The sequence below is a fragment of the Etheostoma spectabile genome, chromosome 12, assembly GCF_008692095.1.
Source record: "Etheostoma spectabile isolate EspeVRDwgs_2016 chromosome 12, UIUC_Espe_1.0, whole genome shotgun sequence".
In the NCBI taxonomy this organism is placed as follows: domain Eukaryota; kingdom Metazoa; phylum Chordata; class Actinopteri; order Perciformes; family Percidae; genus Etheostoma; species Etheostoma spectabile.
In genome coordinates this window covers 6,449,861-6,470,331 of record NC_045744.1, presented here as the reverse complement: position 1 = coordinate 6,470,331, position 20,471 = coordinate 6,449,861, and the positions used below count along the sequence as shown (strand labels likewise).

The 20,471-nt window shown below is 41.7% G+C and overlaps 1 protein-coding gene across 3 annotated transcripts in view; it reads left to right on the top strand.

Moving 5' to 3' along the window:
- Positions 1–19,850, top strand: part of gpc5c (glypican 5c) — a 139,414-nt gene extending 119,564 nt beyond the window's left edge. For all 3 annotated transcript variants that reach the window (XM_032531535.1, XM_032531534.1, XM_032531533.1), the window contains one exon: positions 18,090–19,850. In XM_032531535.1, coding sequence (XP_032387426.1) covers positions 18,090–18,277 — 188 coding nt within the window. In that variant the 3' untranslated portion in view covers positions 18,278–19,850. The remainder of the gene's footprint in view (positions 1–18,089) is intronic.
- The last annotated feature ends 621 nt before the right edge of the window (positions 19,851–20,471 follow it).

Sequence of the window (20,471 nt, the reverse complement as noted above, 5' to 3'; positions counted from 1 at the left end):
AGATACAAACTTTTGTTTTAAAGGCAAAACCTCAGAGTATCTGTTTCAAATAACAGAGGTGCTTTAGGACTGCATGAGTGCACCGATAATGAAGGTTGGTAGTAATGAGCCAGTGTTTGTATTGACTACCTGCAGTGCAAGTCTGTGTGCGGCTTTATATATGTGTATACATCAAAGGGACATGCATCCAGGACAAGTCACTACATTAAAGGCCTATCCTATTGACCAGTGCTGAGAGCGACAAAGCCCTTCTCCCTTATCCATAATTGATGTGGAAATTAGAGCTGAACCTGGAACAGACTGTCAGGCCTGAGGGTAGGAAGAGGACTGACCTCTCCCTGCTTCAGCTGATTACAGATCAGACTAGGAAGGACCACTGACGGCATACTTAGTGTGCCATTCTGAGGAATTTGATGCTAAAATTGCAGTGAGTTATGCAACCAAGAGTTTACATCAAAGTATTTGACTCACCCCCACAAAATCAAACATTTATAACATCACAACTTTTTTTTTTTTTATTCCACACAGATTTCTGACTTGAAACGGCATGTATCACTTAGATCAGTTTAATAGAGAGGAGGCTAGTCACGTGGAGCAACACAAGACTTCATTCTATTTTCGGCATTGTACTTCTGTGTGGTGTTGTGGAAGTTTCTGTTCAGCGAGGGAGGAATTTGTGAATGGAGAAGAGACCTTGTTGAAACAAAATAAAGACAGGCTGTAGACTGGATTAAAAGTTTGGATATTCGGTGAAAGAGTTTAATTATTTTCTCGAGAGAACAATCAAACAAAATGACGAGAATGGCAGTTCACAATGCAACAGAGTACCAAGTGACACCACAACATTCTGGTAAACAATCAGTAAATACACTTCTTTATATGCAGTGCCCCCAGAGGAAACCAACCCTTGTTTGGAAACCAGTTTTAATCTCAAAACATAACAATCAGTGGACCTCAGGCAGACAGTTGGAGCTCTTACGATTTCTGAATCTGTCCCTCGTGTGTCCAAGTGTCTTGACCGGTCATTCTATCTTAGCTAAAAAGGACATCTTGTCTCTTGGATAGGCTCTGGTCTCGACCTGGGACCTGCTATGATAAACACCGTTCTAGGCAACTGTTTCTGTCAGGCTCCACGTCATCTATCCTTGGTGGGAAAATGCAAAGTCATAACATATCCAGTTGTCTCCTACAAAGAGATCACACTGAGGACAGATACAGGAACCAAATACTCTGAGAGGCATTGAAGATATTATTATGAATAATTATATGAAAATCATTGGTTAATGTAATTTTGCCATTACATTCCCCCCTTTTGATTACATACTATCACAACACAATTGAAAATTACTGAAAAGACAAAAAATGTTTTTGTGATGAATTTAAACCTCTTAGTTTAAGCTACCACTACATCTTATCTAAAAGAAAAATGAGAAGTAAAATGGATTTTTGAATCGGAACACCTTTGGGTTCAAAAAAATAAATAAAATCAGGGGGGAGGCCCCCGAGGAAAAAACCCTGGGGAAAAATTTTTAATTCTAAAACTGAAAAATTTTAAAACCCGGGAGTTTACTTTAATTTTTTGACTCCCCCCCAAAATAAAACATTTATAAAAAACTTTTTTTTTTATTCCCCCCAAAAAATTTCTGGAATTTTTGCCCCCCGGCATTATCCTTAAAAATAAAATTTAAAAATAGAGGGAAAGGGGGTCAATGGGAAGGGAACAAAAACCCTTTTTATTTTGGGGGGCATTGAAGTTTTTTGGGGAATTTTTAAAAAAGGGGGGATGGGAATTTGGTAAGGGGGAAAAACCCCCCCTTTTGAAAACCACCCCAAAAAAATTGGGGGGAACTGGGCAAAAAAAGTTTTTGGTGGGGAAAAAACCTTTTATTTTTTAAGAACAAAAAAAAACAAAAGAAAAAATGGAATTTAAAAGGAAAAAATCCAAGGAAAACCCCAAATTTGGTGGAATCCCCGTTAAATCCTTTCTTTTTGGTCCCCCGGGAAAAACCAACAGGTTTTTGGAAACCCTTTTAATTTTAAAAAAAAAAAAAATAATCACAAATTGGGTTTAATTTTTTTTTTTTTTTTCCAATTTTTTAATTTTTTTTTTTTTAAAAAAAATTTTTTTTTTTTTTTTTTTAATTTTTTTTAAAATTTTTATTTTTTTGTATTAATTTTTTTTGGGGGAAAATTTAAAATTTTTCCTTTTTTTTTTGGTTTTTTTTTTTAAAATTTTTATTGGGGGTTTTTGTTTGGATTATTTTTAATTTATTTTTTTCTTTTTTTTTTTTTTTTTTAAAAATTTGAAAATTTTAAAAAAAATTTTTTTTTTTAATTAATTTTTTTTTTGGTTTTTTTTTTTAATTTTTTAAAAAAATTTTTTGGGAAAAGAAAAGGGAATTTTTTTTGGTTTAAAAATTTTTTTTAAAGGGGTTTTAATTTTAAATTTTTTTTTAAAATTTTGGGGTAATATTTTTTTAAAAAACCCAAAAAAAATTTTAAATTTATTACAAAAAATACTTCAAAAAAGAAAAACCAGATCCCCAAAAGGATTACGGGGAATCCCAATATTCCCCATCCAAGTTTTCCCCCCCCCCAAAATCCCAAGCCCCCCAAAACGACCCTGAAAATTTGTGGGGGAAATTGACCCCAAGACTAGGGGCGAGGGTTGGTTGGGCGGTTTTTTGGGGGGTTAAATGAGGTTCCTTCAATGTCTGGGTTTAATGCGCAGCTTAAATCCCCCAAATAAAAGGGCGGCCCCCCCCCCCCCCTAAAGTGCAAACCAGTAATTGGCCCCCCATCTGGTCCCTTAAAAGAAAAAGGTTTCGCTAGTCCAAGGCTTTAGGAAAAGGGGCTGAACCCCCGCAACTGCCGGCGGAGATTTTCCAAAACTTATGTATTTATCAAATAATGTGCTTTATTAAAAAAACCCCTCCCACGGAAAAATTTCCCCTAAAACAAATTTTTGACGGGAATTTCACCCTTTTACTTTAAAGCTTTAAAGTAAAATGAAAGGAAATTTTACAAAATTTAATTTTTTTAGCACGAGTTTTTTTATGGGTGAACCCCGTTTTGGGGGGGGGGAAAAAAAAAAAAAATTAAAAAACCCTTAATCACCCCAAACAGCGTGTTAACTTTTTGTGTTTTTAAAAACCCGCCTATGTGGTTTAGAATGATTGTCTTTTGTCAGAGAAAAAAAATTTAATTTTTTTTTGAAAAATTTTAATAATTTGATTTGTTTTTGCATTTTTGGCAAAAGGAATTTCGCTGGGTGAAACAAAAAGGGGTAGTGATGCATTAGGTACTCCCATGGGGCTGTTGTTTAAGGTTTGTTTTTTTTATTTTTCCCCGAAACCCGGGTTTTCCAAATAGGGGTTTAGAAAAAGGGAAGGCGTCTCCTTTTTACCCCTTTTTTTTGATGACTGAAACGGGGGGTGTGGTGGTTTACCGTGCATTGTGGGAAATAATGGGAGAAGAATGGTTTTTGGAAAAAAAGGATGTCATTTTTAAAATTATAATATTGCTAACAAAAAAAGGGTTTTTGCCCCCCCCAAAAACACGGGACAAAAAAACAGGGGAAAAAGAATACATTTTGGGGCTTTAACCAGCTGTCTTTTCCCTGGGTTCCCCAATCGTCCCCGCAAAGGGGGTTTCCCCCTTTTAAGGGGGGTTTTTGCGTTGGGGTGTGGGGTGGCGGGGGCGTTTGGAAGTCCCAGGCTGTAGTCGGCGGGTTTTGTTTCGGTTTGCCGTGGTTTTTTTGGGTTTGTAAAGAGGTTCTCCAAGAACAGAAAACCCCCGTGGGAAAAGGGTCATATTTTTCCCACCCCTGTTTCTGGTGATTTGGGTTTTGGCGGGTTTGGTGGAAAAAACCCTTTAGTCTGAAAGGGCCAGGGGACTTCGGGGGGGGGGTTTGGCGGGACTGGCTTCCCCCCGGCCCGGGAAAACCCCTTTTGGCGTGTGGTGCGTGGTAAAGGGGCCCCTTAAGGGGAAATTTTTCCCATGCTGGGGGGCCCAGAAAACCTGGAAAGGGGACCTTGCCAGGTTTTGGATTGCCATTTTTTTCCTCCTGAAAGGTTTTGTTACGGGACTGGGGGGGGGCGGGCCCAGGGGCCCATGGATTTTTTAGGGCCCAGAGGGGAAGCAAAAAGACATTTGAAACACACTCCCCTGACATACCCAATGCCGCACAGAGCAGATGGGGGGGGAAGGGGTGCTCTGAAGCTTCAAACCCCCCCAAAATGGGTGGGTCTCCCAAAGAGAATTTCAAAAGGACTGGGGGTTACTGGGGCGTTTTCCCTTTTTTCCCATTACATAGTTTTGTTTTAACTTGCCGTTATCATTTTGCCCAACCCGACTTATAAAAATTTTAAATTATATAATTATATTTAAAAATAATTTTTTGTTTTTTTAGGGGTTTTTGCTAACCTGAAGCATTTTTGTTTAAAGCGGGAAAAAACACCTAAACCCCCTTTTGACCAACCATCATCAAACAAAAAATTTTTTCACCTGTGACGGTGTGAGTCTAAAAAATTTTCCATGATTTGTTAAAATCCCCGCTTTACAATTTTCCTTTTCTGAAAATGATTTTGGAAAGGCCTTTTTGTTCCCGTTGTTGTTTTAAAAATTTAATAGCACTCGCCCCTTTGACACATGGCCCCAGGGGCCAAATGTGTAAACTTTGAAAAAAATGCGGGAAAAAAGGTGTGGAAGGAAAGGGGTTTTTGGTTTGGGCCCCCCCGGCCCAAAACCCCTTTTTAAAGGGTTTGAAATTGGGCCCTTTTCCCAAAGGGATTTGCAGCTACGGATTCTGAAAGTAAAAAACCAGTCAGCTGCACTTTTGGGGCAAAACCTTTTGTAGGTACCCAAAGAAGAGGGAAAACAAAAAATCATGATAAATTGGTGTTTGCAAAAGGGGTCCCCTAAGCCCTTTAAAGGAAATTTTTGGGGGGTTTTTTTTTTCCCAAACCCCCAAAAAATCAGGGTAAAACCCCCAAAAAGGGTTTACCGGGTTTGTAGGTTTTGTAACAGAAAACCCTTTCACCCCGGGGTTTTACCCTTCATTTGAGAGAAAAATGATTTCCAGCCGCCGCATAGAGAAGTTTTTGGGAAGAGGTTTAGCAAAAAAGGTCTCTGATTTGTACTACAGAAAAACCCTCCCTGCCCCGAAAGGGTTTTGTCAGGGAAGCGTGAGGAGACCAACCAAACAAAACCAGATGAGTTTGGCACCGGTGTGTCAGCGATCGGGGGCGCGGGGGCACAGGTGGGTTGAACCCTCCCCAAACCGTAAGCGGTTTTCCCCTTTCCCCGGGAAAAGGGCAAAAGAGAAGCGGGGTTTAAAGGGGCACGAAAATTTTTTAAACAGTGACTTTGGCTTTTCAAGCAGACACGGGGGAACCAAGATAACGTGCTCCCAGATAAATGGGGAAGGTTTTGGGCCCCAATAGGATGGGGAAAAAATACTTTGGGGGCCAAAAAAATGAATGGGCTAAAATAGGCAACAGGCCGACCCGTCCCCGTGGGGGCTGCAAGGGGGAAAAAATTCAGCAGCCCAAATTTTCACCCACTGCCCTGGGGAAAGGAAGTTCGGGGTTTTGGAAAAACAAAGGTTGGAGGGCTTTGAAAATTTTTTTAAGATTTAAAAAACCCCAAAGGCCCCTTGGTCATCCACGTGACAGGTCTTGAGCCCAAGGTTTTTTAACCCGTTTTTATGTCAGCAAAAAGGTTTTTAACAAAATGACCCAAAATTTTGGGGATTAAAAACACCAATAGGAAACCCTAGAAATGACATTTTTAGGTTCTTTGTTTAAATTTTTGGGGAAAGAAAAATTTTTCTCAATGCAAAGATGGGGGACAATTTTTTCCCTGCCGTGAAAGTCCCCCCCCCAAAAAAAAATGCACTTCTTTTTTCAAAAATTTTGCTTTTTGGGGCAAAAACTAGCTCTGTGCCCTTTGCTCCCAGGGGCCCCAAACCCTTTGAAATAGTGAAAAAAAAATTTTAACTTTCAAGGCTTCTCCCCGTGCTTTTTGTGGGACAGTTGGGCGGGGTAAATTAAAAAACCCTTTTTCCTAAACGTGTAAATTTTGAGGCCTTACCATCACATAAAAAGGGAAAACCCCGAAAGGGGGGTCTTTTTTCCCTGGACAACTAAAAAAAAAAAGGTTTAGACAAAAGGGGAACAAAAAAAAAAAATTGTCCCCCCGGGGGAATTCCCTTTAAATTTTAGTTTAGGGTTTTGGGACTTTGGGGAAGAAAGTGCATGGGCCCGTTTGGCATTTATGTTTTTAAGGGTCCGAACAAAACGCCAGCCCGGAAGGGTTTTTTTTCCCTTACCCAATTTTTTGACGGGGAAAATAGGCGTGGGGAAAAAGGGAAATTTCGGGACACGGAACAAAAAACCACCTGTTTAAAAGAGAGTTAAAAAAAAGGCCTGATTTTTTTTAATTTGTTCTTGTTTCAGTGGGTACTAGGTTTTTGGGGCCTAAAATCTGAGCGAGGCGTGATGAACGACCGGCTGAAAATTTTTAGGGCCCCCCCGGGTCATCCTTAGCGCTGACCACAAGGTAAATTCAAAAATTGGGACAGCAACGGAGAGATTTTAGGGAGGGGGCCGGTCCCCAATTTTTCAAAAATGTGTGTGGTGGGTGTGAAGCTTTTTTTTCGCGGGAAAACCACAGGCGGTAGCTTTTCACATCGTTTGGACAGGATTTTGGATAAAATTTTCAGTCCGGCAGTAAAGCTGGTCAAGTTTAGGACAGGGGGTTTCCCAAAGTTTCTCCACTGATTGTGTGAAATTTGGCAAAGGAGATATGACTTATGAGTGTGGTTTTCGGGAAAAAAATTCTCTTTAAATCGGGGTTTATTCTATGCACATCTATATTCATGCCAGTTAGGGAAGCACACTCAAGCCCCTCTGTTCTTCTTTAAAAAAAAAAAAAAAAAATTTAAAACAAAAAAGGGAATCTTTTCCTGAAAGACAAAAAAAGGGAAAAAGGTAGGTTTGGGCTGACAGAATTTCAGCAAGGGGTTTAAAAACCCCAAATTTTGGGCCTCATGCGGGCGGTTTGACAGGGAACCAGAGAGTTTCACCACTGAAAAATGGGTTTGAGAGGTTTTTGTGGTGTGGGGGTGTGAAAAAAAAAAGGAGCAGGCGGGGTGGGGGATTCCAAAATTCAAAACCCTTTGGGACCGGGTAGGAGTTGGGGGAAAATCCTATGCCAAACATTAGATCCTACCCAAAACAAGTAAAGGACAAAAGGAGAAAAGAAAAAACCGAACTTTTTCCCCTTTCTTTCCTGCTCCGTTTTTAGATCCCTAGGTACAAAACTCAGAGGTGAAAATTTTTTGGGGGGAAAAAGGGGGAGTGAAAGTGCCCCCATTTAAAAATCCGGGCATAGAAAAATTCACCAGAAAGTTTTGTTTAAAAATAAAGTTTTTTGAAAGCACATAATTTGTAATTAAAATTTTTTTAAAATTGGCGGGCCCAAATTTAAAACCATTTAGAAAAAAAACCCCTTCAAAGTAGGTTAAACCTTCAAATTTTTTTTTTGGGTTTTTAGGTGCCCAAAATTTTGGGCCGTCTAGATTTCCCCTATCGTGTGAGGAAAGAGTTGTGATGTTATGGGCTTTGTGCGTTGTGAAAGCTTATTTTCTTTCCCAAGCAGATTGTTATTTTGGTTTTGGGCTTTTTAAATTTCCTTACCCGGGGTTGCAAACTGGCTGTCCCACCACCCCCTTTCCCCTCCTCCCTTTCACCCAAACCCTTTGGGGCGGTGGGTGGGGTCCCAGCGGGGAAAAACCCCCGGTTTGGCCCGGCCCCTTTCTGTTTTTGGGGGATGGGCATTTTTTCCCCCAAGTGACCTTTCCTCCCAGTTAAAAAATGTGTTCGGCCCACTGCGGCCCCTGCCCTAACTTGTTTTTCTCCCTTTTCCCTTTCTCGCTTTGACGGGCTTCGGCCCCCCCCGGGGTTCACCCAAACTTTGGGACACTTTTAAAAAGTTATTTTTCTTCTGTTTCTTTTTTGTAGCCTGCCCGTAAATTTGGTAGCGGGGGAAATGGGGGGTTCCCCGATGTGCTGTATTGTAGTGTAGGTGGGGGAGGGGCCGTGGCGGTTGTAGAGAGAGAGCTTGCGCAAAAGGGGGGGCTGGGGGGTTTCTGGTCGCTCCTGGGGGTTTGTTTTGGGGGGGAGACAGGGGAGGGGGTTTCCCCATCGGCCTGGGGCGGGAGGAGGGGGGTGGGGGTTTTGGGGCAGGGATCCCCAAATTTTAAGGGACCCCGGATAGGGGGAAAAAATGCATTAGTGACGGGGTTTTCTTTTCCCCTCTTGTTTTTAAACAGTTTACCCGGGCCCCCCTTTTAAAATGTTTTTTTTTGGGTTTTTTTTCCCCTAAAAGTAAATTTTCCATCCACTGACTAAAACTTTCCCCTTTGTTTTTCCTTTTTTGAAAAAAACCCCTGGGGGGTTTTTTTTGGGGGGGGGAAAGGTTTTTTTACCCCCCCCAAATTTAATTTTTTTTTTTTAAAAATCTTGCTTTGCCCCTTTAAGTTCCTGTGTAAAAGACCCTTTCTCAGGGAAAACCCAAATGCTTAGTGGCCAATAAGCCAAAATCAAGGGTTTGGGGACCATTTTGGGTTTAACCATCAAAACCCCCAAACGGGCCTAAAGGGAAAACGTGTGTTTTGGTGTTTTACCCCCCATGTTAAAAATATGAAATGGCGGGGCAATTAAAGAAATTTTTTTTGTTAAGTCACTATGGCCCAGTTTGGGTTTCTCGGAAAAAACTTTGCAAAAAAAAACCTGAAAACGTGTAATTTAAAATTTAAGCTACAATGATGTTTATCTGTGATAGTTTTTTAGCTCGTTTGGAAAAATCCAAAAGGGCAGTCCCGATGACTTTTTATCTGTATGATTTCAAAATCATCCTTAAACCCCCGGCCTACCCCCTTTTTTTTGATGGATGGGTAAAATTGGGGTTTAAATTCTTTTCAAAACCCGGGATTTAAACCCAAAAATTTAAAAACCCTTTTTTTTGTTTTTGTAAAAACCAAAATTTCCCCAAAAAAAGAAAAAAACTTAAAACCAAAAAACCCCAAAGTAAAAACCCTTGGTCAGTCTTTTGGTCTCACACGGGGGCTCGGTATCCAATTAAAATTTTTTAAAAAAGAAATTCTAATTACCCCCGTTTTTAAAAATTGTTTCCTTTTCTTTTGGATTTCGGGGGGGAATCGCGAGCCCCGGGGGTTCTGCCCCCTCTGTGGAGCCGAAAAGGAAACAGTTGTAAAAACGGTGTTTATAATGCAGGTCCCAGGGGGAGACCAGACCCACCCAAGAGACAAGTGCCCTTTTTAGTTTAAAAAAGGGAAGGGGTCAAAAACATTTGGACCCCACGAGGGACAGATTCAGAAATAGGAAGAGCCCAAATTTTCCCTGAGGCCCAGGAATTGTTAGGGTTTGAGTTTTAAAAGGGTTTCCAAAAGGGGTTTGGGTTTTCCCTTTGGGGGGAAATGCATAAAAAGGAATGTATTACTGTTGATTTACCGAATGGTAATTTTCACCTTGTTACTCGTTGCATTTTTGAACTCCCATTTCGTCTTTTTGTTTGATTGTTCTCCGAGAAAAATTAAAAACCTTTCCCGAATACCCAAAATTTTTAAACCCATTACGGTCTTTTTTTTTAAACAAGGTCTCTTCTTAAAACAAATTCTCCCTCGCTAAACAGAAATTTCCAAAACAGTGGGCAGGGGGGGCCTCCTTTGTCACTAAACAGGTGCACCCTAATATATTTGCACACAAGGCATCTTTTCCCGCACCCGGGCCGTAAGTTGCCCACATAAAAACAAGTTAAGGGGGGAATGTGTCTTTTTTTAATTTTCCCAAGCTGGCAAGACCACCAGTACACAGAGAAAAAACCTGGAGAACAAGGAAAGGTTTAACATGAGACTCTGTATGGGTGATTCCAGGGGAGGGCGAGGATCTTTAAAAAGTTAATCAGGAGAACACGTTTCAGCGTCTGACTTCCTATTACGCTTTCTCAAATATGTGGTGTTGTGGGTGTGTGTGTGTGGTGTGTGTGGTGTGTGTGTGTTGGGTTGTTGTTGTGTGTGACTGGATGATACAAAAACTGTGTTCTGGGGGGGGAATTTTTTTGCGTGAATCTGTTTGTGGACAGGAGTTGCACTGGGGCCTTTTAAATTTTCTACTCAAGAAGTGCTTTCTCGTCAGGGTTCCCCATCCGAGAGTCTGCCATGACTGGGGAGGTCACTGGTTTCCCAGGGCCCCTTTCCTATTTGTTTCAGGGTATGGTTTGTGGGGATGGGAAGAAATTTAATTTTAAAGAGAAGAAAAAAGCACTGGCAGATTCCCTTCCCCTGATCCTGTTGGGGTTGCCCGCTGGTGCTTTTTATTTTTCTGTAGGGGAAGGTTCCCAGGTGCCCCCGTTTTTTAGCCCCTTGAGTGGGGCCAGAGACCCGGCCAGTCCTGGATTCCCTACTTTGGTTGCCTTAAACCAGGGGGCATTTCCCCGGATGGGAGTTTGTGTGTGTGTGGGGGGTGTGGGGGTGTTTGTGTGGGTGTTGTGTGTTACAAAGGGAATAGGAATTATTTTTGACGGGCGAGGACCCCCGGCCGGACAGGCACCACATAAAGAGTAAGTCGCAGCCCAAAACAGCCTGAGATGGATGGCTAGTAATGGAACTGTGTGAATGCATCCTCCCTTCTCTCCACCTTCTCTTTGTAAGAAAGTGTGTGTGAAAAGAGATAAGGAAACGTGTGAGTGCTTGGGAAGGAATATGTCTTTGGATGTGTGTGTGTGTGTGTGTGTGGTGTGTGTGTGTGTGTGTGCGTGTGCGTGTGGCGTATTACGGTGAAAGAGAAGCCTTGAAACACACAGTGACCCAGGGAGAGTTTTAGCATTCTCCAGCTGTACCAAACAATGTCAGGACACCCGTGATCCATAGCCACCAAGAGCAGCATCAGTCTTTTATTGGTGTCCAAAGGTCCGATCGGAGGCAGACTGATAGCTCTGTCTCCTAGTAATGCTGGCTGTACCCAAGAATGAAAAGAGACTTGTGCATACCTCTTGGCGTGTATGGGACTCCTCATACATTCAAGTCTTGTTGTGTATGATAATTTTGCAACCAGAGAGTAAGAATGGTCACTGAATGGATGCGTGGTTTAAGTCCTCTATGTATCAATATTGTATAACTTAAAAGTCTTGCAAACCAAATAGGGGCCAGCACAGTCTAGCTACAGAAAGTGGCATATGTGTATGAAATTTCTTGATTATAATCTACCCCAAAACTTTAAAGGTCCTATGCCATTAAAATTTCACATTACGAGGTTTTTTAACATTAATATGAGTTCCCCCAGCCTGCCTATGGTCCCCTAGTGGCTAGAAATGGCGATAGGTGTAAACCGAGCCTGGGTATCCCGCTCTGCCTTTGAGAAAATGAAAGCTCAGATGTGCTGGTCTGGAATCTTGCCCCTTATGACCTCCTAGGGGGGCAAGGTTACCTCCCCTTTCTCTGCTTTGCCCTCCCAGAGAATTTGGCCCACCCAGTTGGAGAGACATCATGGCTTTCAAACGAGCAAAGTGGCAGTTGGTCAAGACCACACCCCCACCTCAAAAGCTACAGACTCCGAAATGGCACATCCTAAATGAAAGCTCATAGTGGGACTGGCTCTAGTGGCTGTAATTCTGCACCAAGGCTGAGTTTTGGGAAAGAGACTTCAGATCCAGTGTTAGGGGACCACTAAGGTCTATATAAAAGCATCCAAAGAGCACCATGGCATGGGACCTTTAAAACATCCTTGAAATATATGCTTATACCAAAAGTGATTAGTGGACCACATTTGTGTCTCTTCTCTCTCTTCACTTGGTCACTTTGGCTCTCGAAGGGATAGATGGCAGGTAGCAAATATCTGGCAAAGGTCACGCATCAGGTTGGATCAGAGGCAAATGCCCTGTCCCTGTTAATGACAGAATGGTAGAGAGACGAATGGTACATATAATTTTTTCTGAGAAATGGTGAGCTGGCGCACACGCTTCACAGACATATTGGTTATTGCATAAATATCGTGTTACAGCAAATAAGGATTGATCTAGCCAATCAACAGTGTCATTATTCAGCCCCTTGGCAGAGCCGTCCCAGGAGAGGAACAGTTGCTCAATCTCACAAGTCTTTAACTGGAACCGAGCACACAGTGTGGAGAGGGGTGTCTTGCCAATCACATGTCGTCTCACTGCTAATTCTCAACAACATGGTCATCAGGGTGTGTGTGTGCATGCAGCATGAGCATGCGTAAATCCATGCTCACATTTATGTCTGCCTGTGTGGGTGGTGAAAAAGAAAATGGTGTCAAAGGTCACCTCTCTTATTGAAACATCACCTTGAGGCAGATCAAGTGGCCTTGTCAAATCCCAGGCCCATGAGCTACTTTACAACCCCACCCCTCACCCTTGCATCCGTCTCCCATCAACTGCTCAGCAAGGAGCACACCCTAAAGGTCCAAGACAGGGAGAGAGGAAGATGGTGATAGTAAGAGTGCGGAGGAAGTTACTGACCTCCACCCACCTCTACCACACTGCCTTGATGTGCCATGAATCAATCATCCACCTTCTGACCATGTGTATAATTGCACAGCGCAGGCAGACGAGTGAAAACTGCCACAAGTGTTTTGAAGCATATGATAAACAGCTTAAAATCTTCTATTTACAGTACACATGTAACTTCTGCGTGGGATTAAGTTACACTGGACAGAAGTAGGTTACACCGTATTTAAACTAAGGCACTACAACACAATTCTGGGCCAATCTTATGTCAGTGAAATAAAAAAAGGAATGGACACAACTGACTTGAACACACATTGATGTTTGTAATGGATACAAGTCCGTGTGGAGCCTGGAAAAGCTGCCTTGTTATCTTGATAGCGTAAATTGTGGCAACTTGCTAAGCCCCAGTATACAGTAGCACCATTCCTCCCTGGATTACAGCTCTGCATCTAGTGTTCAGTCAAGAGTCCCATGCAAGCTTGCACAACACACCATACACACACACAGTCATGCACAACACATGTGGTTTATAGTTTCCGAGGTTGACTCATTGGGTTTGTCCCCGTTGCCCTAGTACTGCTTCTCTGGATGAATGTATGAGCATGCTTTTGTGCGTGCATGTATGTTGTGTGCATGTCTCTTTGTGTATTATCGTCTACAGTACAGTATGCGTGACGCACTGTGGAAAGGGGAGATCAAATGTTATCAGTTGACAACACAGGAAGGTTTGTTTGAGAGCAGTTTGCTTCTTCCCTTTGCATAGGTTTGAGGATTTAATATGTGAGGCAGCAGTGGCTAGGTGCTGGCTAACCAAAAGAAACACAGATGAGAAGAGAGAAGGAAAGAGACAGAGAGGGGCAAAAGTAGAAGCAAAAAAACATGAACACGGTTGTCCAAAGAACCATCCTGCAAATTTCTCTGTCCCTCAGAATGGTTACAAAGAATGATGGCCAAGACGTTTATCATTCCTCCCACTCACCTTCTAACCCTTACTCCTCCCTTCCTCTCTCCCTCCCTCCCTCCCCGCCCATCACCTCCTTCCTCTTGGCTAGAGCCCGAGGTCCACCTCTTCTTCAGGGCTGTGGCCGGGCTTTTTAGAAGCAGCTGTTGTTGCTCCTCGAAACACACAATCTGCCCATCTGGAGAGGCATTAGTGGCAAAGGACACTATGAACAATTTCTCACACACTTAGCCAACACAGAGTTCAACAAGGTGGCAGAAGACAGGAGAGCCCTCTTTAACAACCTGCAGGCTGGGAGTGAGCTGTGTAGTTACTATATATCAGAGTGTTGGATGTGCAGATGTAAAAAGTGACATGATCCCCCCCCCATCCTCTCCCTCTCCGTGACTATGTCCACTGCAGGCTTTGATGACAAATAAAAGCTACCACGACCCATTATTTGTGCTAGTATTTGACTTCACAAACACACATAAATACACATTACACAGTTCTTCCCAGACATAAAGGTCTGGGGTCTTGTTCAGACCTCTTAGCACTCCAGTTCTATTTGTCTCTCGGGTTTCTGTTACCCTGTTTTTCTCTGTCGCTGTTTGTCGCCTGTTATAAAGCTTTTTACCAATCAAATCACATTTGTCTTTTACGGGTGGGGAACATATGTCAATGACTGGTGTTGTAATGGGAGAAGCATGTCGACATGCCATCGCATAGCCTTGAAGTCGCCCGCGGTGATGGACTCCATCTGTTTTGATAAAAGTGACGATGGATCTTCATCCTCATACTGAAAAGCCAATCGTTTCCTTCCTCTTCTAACAATCTCAGTCATTTTTCACTCCCGCCCGCACTCTGTTTTTCTGTCTTGCTTGTTCTCCCTTTTTTTTCCCTCACCATATTTGGGGGATTTACACATGAGCCAGCTTATGAAGCACGGCTTATGTGCTAACATTGTCTCATTATGACAGCAACATCACATTCCATTATCCTCCTGCCCTCCTAGTTTTCTCATTTCTTTGTACCTCAAGTTGTTGCTTGCTTTTATGGACTTAATACAATGCAATATTATTTTTCTCAAGTTTGTAATGCTACTACTTTTTCTGTTTTGTGGTTTTTAACAATTTAATTTTTTTACAACTTTTGCTGGTTGATATGGTTAAAAACGGTGATAAGCACATCCATATTATGTGATGATGATTTTAAAATCGCATAACTTCCACACTTATCGCAATTTATAATATTTTTTCTAGATCTCAAATAATAAAGAGACCGGGCATATGCCATGTCAGTGAATGTGTGTGTGTGTGTGTGTGTGTGTGTGTGTGTGTATATGTATATATATATATATATATATATATATATATATATACATATACTGTATCATTGGGTATTAGCGAGTCGGCTTCAGTGCTGCCATTGTAACTTTCTGAAAGTATTCAGGAGTTGCCTTTTAAAGCTCTTTCTTACAAAATATTCTTACAAATATTGTCCTTTATCAAGTGTATGACCTCCGTGTGGACATTTAAGTTTTTTTTCTTGACCTAAAAATGGTTTGAGGGTTTTCCCACATGTTGGGACAAACAACATCTGGAGAATTGTTTAAAGATATTGTGTTCCTTAAAAGTAGTCTCCACGTTAAAGTGCATTATTGCATTACATGCTAAATTAGCATAAACCCATACTTGCATCTTAAACTTTACGGCATCTGTCAATGGCAGGGCAGAGCTCTGTCATGGAGCACCCAGCTGTCCCTATTTAACAACAGTCCATCTGCTTACAAGACCTCAAACTACTGACAATCTTGCCAACAATGTCGGCTTTAAGAATGGTTTAAATCTATTTATAAGTCTAATCCTCATTCTTAGTGTAAGACATACAGGATGTCAAACAAATCTATCACAGTACCACTGCAACATTCATCCATCTATCAAATTGTGGACACTTCTTGGGGTCCAGGTCACAACAGCAGGGTAGGAGGAGAGTTCAAGTGGAATTGTCCCTGCCATGTCCTCCATCTCATTGTGAGGGGGATGCTGGTTGGGATGCATTATCCCTTGTACATCGTCAGGGTCTCTTTCAAGGTCTCATCCTGGTGAATTATGGTTATGTGTAGTGTTCTGTGAGCTGTGGTTTATAAATAAAGGAATAGGCATTTAAAAGGTAATAATACATAAGCTAAATGACTCAACTATCTCTTTCATTTCTTCTCTTTTATGCCCCTCCCAGCTGGTGGCATTCTATATATATATAATATATATATATATATGAATAAAACACCCTTTAACAAGTTAGCAGTGCTGTCGTCTGTCGTTATTGGTTGTTCTGGCAGGGCCTACTCCATTGATTAGCCAGTTATGAGTAGTGTTAGTGTTGTGTTGGCCCAAATGCTGTTTTCTGACATCTCCCTGATGAGATGCAGCCCATTTCCATTGAAACAATAACAGCAATCTGATTTGGGATAAATGATGTCTTTGTCTATTGTCTACTGGAACAACAAAAACCATTGGCACGGAAAACACAACTCTCTCTAGATCCCTGCCTAGCCCTATTCACACATGAATACACATGCACACATACAAACCCAAGTGTAAAGTAGGGATGGGTTGATATGCATTCTCAGTTTTACAAAAGAATACATTCTTAAAAACGAAACACATTTGATCATGGAAGGTGTCAAAGAAAAAGAAAATCGTATTGGATGACAGCTTTAACCCTCATGTTGTCCTCGGGTCAAATTTACCTGTTTTCCTACATCAATTTTCGTTTTAACTACCAAAATAACATGATTGATTCCAAACAACGCTCTTGGGCAAGTTCAAATCTCTACTTTCATTAATTTTGGGGTGCTTAATCAATTTTATAACATTTGGAGAAAAAAACATTGAAGTAGTTTTGAAATAGTATTGAGTAAAAGTTGACATTTTCCAGTCTGTGATTATCCATCAACATCCATTCCTTTAATTTTAGTCAAAAATAATTTCTAATTTCTGCTTTTCTAACTCAAACATTAGGTATAATTTCCTACAGATGAGGTTTATTGACCAGAAATTCCAAAAAAAAACCTTTAAAACTAAAGTCAATGAGTTAGTGTTCCGTAGTGTTGAAAAATTAAGGGTTAAAAGAGCTATACGTTGTCTTCTTTTATATCGGCAAAGAAGTGATTCAGTTAGGAAATTAAAGGTGTTGCTATACATTTTCACATATGGATGAAATATCTTTTGTCTCTGCTTGACAGGCAAGTCCCCACACAGGGAAGGCTACAACTGTCTTTACTTAGACAACTGAATGCTAGACAGATCAGTTTACACACACTGGTGGGAATCTTTGCAGACTTGGACGTTTTTTGTGACAGAGACATCTTAACAAGACATTTTGACACTGGGCTTTGGTACTGTCAGTACTTATCACAACACACAGTCATTCTATCCTTCAACCCTGTCTCTATTGGTTTTTTTTCTGTATCCATTGGGATCCGGCCCCATTGATTTAACCCTGTCCCTCTCTAGGAACTCAGACAAGGTGTGCAGAGCCCCCAACTCCTGCACATGGGCCCATACTAAATGTGTGACACCTTTAAGGTCTTAGTGACTGAGAGCGTGTGGTGCACTCCGCTGTGCTGAGGGTTTTAATCTGTTTAATTGATGTACGTAGCTTGGGCTGGGTTGGATCCATCTGGGATCCGTGAAGGGGACTGGAAAGATGGATGGGTAATGAGCAGAAGGAATTATTTCCTTTTGATTTTTTGAACACACGGTCGCATCCCAGAGAGAAGTGAGATGAAGGGAGGAAAGAGATGAGCCAGGGTGATGATGAAGTTTGAGTAAGACTGTAAGAACAGCGAGGGGTAGAGACATGAGTGAAGTCCTCTTTGAGGGAAGCTGGGATTTCACCGATGTCAGCAGAAAAGTGGTTGTGTGTGTAACTTTATATGTGTGTTTGCAGGGGACTGTGATAAAATGGGTGCTTAATGTCTACCCTACCCTCATTGCCCTGATTTATCTCCGATTGGCTGTAATGACGCAGTTAGGGCTGTCCTTCATCTGCTGCTGGAGATTAGACACCCAGTCAGTCCTCCATCACGATATGTGGGGAGATGACAAAATGGGAGTTCAGTTTTTATATTTTCGTGTCACAAGAGATAAGAAAGTGTATAGTGGCACGGGTTTGTTGCATGTAGCTTAGACAAAAGGATTTAAAAGTGAGTTTGTAGCTGAACAGTAATACAGTAGCATTGCATTTAAATGCATTAATTCTAATTTTAAAGCACTCATTGAAATAAATAATTGCTGCTTTCAACTGAAACACCCCCAGCTGTGCTTCTTCTGATGTAGATATGAACTCATTTTTAATCTGTAACAGACATAATCAGACATAATTTCTATGTCTGATTATTTTTGAAAACCCCTGGAAGGAGATGATGGGAACGGTGATTGGATGATGATGAGCCCCTTATGTACAATTTTACAAGCCCAAAGGACTCGGAACATTAAAGCAGATTACCATGATTACAGCAATGAGCCAAACCATTTATCTGTGTCTGTTTCTCTCCTCTTGTTTCTCTCTTTCTATCTGTTTCTGTTTCTCACAGCACATACAGAAGCTTCCAGTGAAGGAAAGCCCATTGAGAGACAGCCTGGAGGTGGCAGTCCACGTGACAACCCTTCCAAGCCCCCCTCGGTAAAGGTGATAGGGGGCTCGGCGTCTGCCTGCTGGGCACGGCCCTGGAGCCTGGCGCTGCTCTTGGCTGCGTTTTGCTTGCAGTGGACCCTGTTCTGATGCCAGCGCCCTCTGTGAATCCACCGCCGCCCCCTGCCCCCTTTAGGAACCACACACATGCACAGAGACCCTCATATCATATACATAAAACGCATAGTATCCTTACTCCTGTCCTCAATGTACTTGTAAGGATGGTAATGATGGAAAAATGGAAAGCAAGACAAGGTGTGGAAGAGAAGAGGACAACGTTGTAGGAGGCTGTAGACAGGGACCTCTTGCAGCAACTTGTAGTCCTGCACCAATGTGGGTGTGCGCACAAGCTAATCTCATGCACGCTCATCTACGAAGATTAGGCCAGCTGCTTCTTCTGGGCTGTTGGGGCTAGACGTTTGTGTATAAAGACGCCAATACAGCCCCACCACTCACACAATCACACCCTTTGTGGTTCAGAAAGAGACTGCATCATTCTGTTTTTACTTAAAAGTGCTTACACATATACAGACTCATATTTAGTTTCTCATGTAACGTTACAGTAAAAATACAGCCATCTTCGTTGTTCTGGTGTTGGATTTTTACTTGTTCCTTTCTGGCTTAAAAAAAAACAAAAAAACTCCTCACGGCCACTGCACCATTCGCCAGCCAGGCAGAAGAATTCAGCTCATTTGAAAACTCAACTCATTTTCTTTTTCGAGGATTAAGGAATGCATGATAGATTGATAGATCAATCCCAGGTGCCTGGCCCAGAACAGCAGATTTGATATACTCGAATGACTGTGTACCTTGGCGGGGGATTAAAATGTAATGAGTTCACAGGTAGAGCACGGGCGGGCACACTTGCACGGCTGAACACATTGTGCAGACAAACTAGGTGTGTATAGTATGTATCTGTATATAGGTGGAAAGATTTGATAGAGCGTATAAGGTTCTGATTCAACAAAAAGCTCTTAACTGATTTAACTGAATGGGTTTTTTCCCCTTAGCTACGAACAGACTGTGCTTGTCTGCAACATATATAACGATGCAAAACAAACTATAGAGATTTAATTTCTGTAAGCAATAAAGCAGGAATTCACGTCATTTTTTCAACTCAAGCCATTGACATAAATGGATCCATTTTGGATGTAGCCTGTACATTGTTGATTTTACTAATGTTTATTGTGCATCCAGTTTTGTGTGTTTGCTCATTGAATTGCACAATAATGCATGAATAACCTAAAAATTGCTATAGTCAGGCCCTTCTTCGGAAAGCACAAAAAATGTGCACATTGCCTTTTCCATTACATCTCTCTGATGGTGTAACATCAGGTATTAACTTCCTCTCTCAAAGGATGGTTTGGAACTTGAAAACAAGAGGAAGGCTGGGTTGCAGATCCAACACATGCAGATTAAAATACAAATTAACACACGCTCGCAAAAAAGACACACGTACAATCGGTTTTACAAAGTTGGGTGCATCTATTGTCCAGTATAGTGGTAGCCACTGTGTCCCTCTTTGTGGATTTATCATACATTTTGCCAAAGAGCTCTAATGTCTCTTCACTCACTGTTAAGCAGACCATTCCTTGGAGTTCCGACAGAATACATCCTTCTTTGTTTTAAATGATTCCTCATGGGGATGGAGCAAAAGGGAAGTTGGAAAAAAAGCTGTGTGACTATTAGAATGGCTTCCTCTATATACCTGTTTTCTCTCTTGTCTAGAAGTGAATGGTTTATGTACTGGTACAGTAGAGTACCTGTGTGAATGAGAATGAAGGCATGGTCAATGCAATGCAGATACAGTATCAAACCTGATCATGCCTAAAAGCTACACAGATACAGTATCTAAGCTGATTAGGTCTATACACTTACATGGGTCAATGTGCAGTAAAATTCCTCTTCCAATAACAAGGCTGTGTTGTAGACTACTCTTCCTCTCCTGACTGAAAAGTAACTCACCGTTGACTCTGCCTAAAAGGTGACATATACACTCACCGGCACTTATTAGGTACCCCATGCTAGTAACGGGTTGTGGACCCCCTTTTGCTTCAGAACTGCTCAATTCTTCGTGGCATAGATTCAACAAGGTCTGGAAGCATTCCTCGGAGTTTGGTCTAGTGACATGATGGCATCACAAGTTGCCGAGATTTGTCGCTGCACATCCATGATGCGAATCTCCCGTTCCACACATCCCAAAGTGCTCTATTGGATGAATCTGGTACTGTGAGCCATTATGGATTTCATGTATGTGCACCAGTTGTGTGTTTGCTTTGAATGC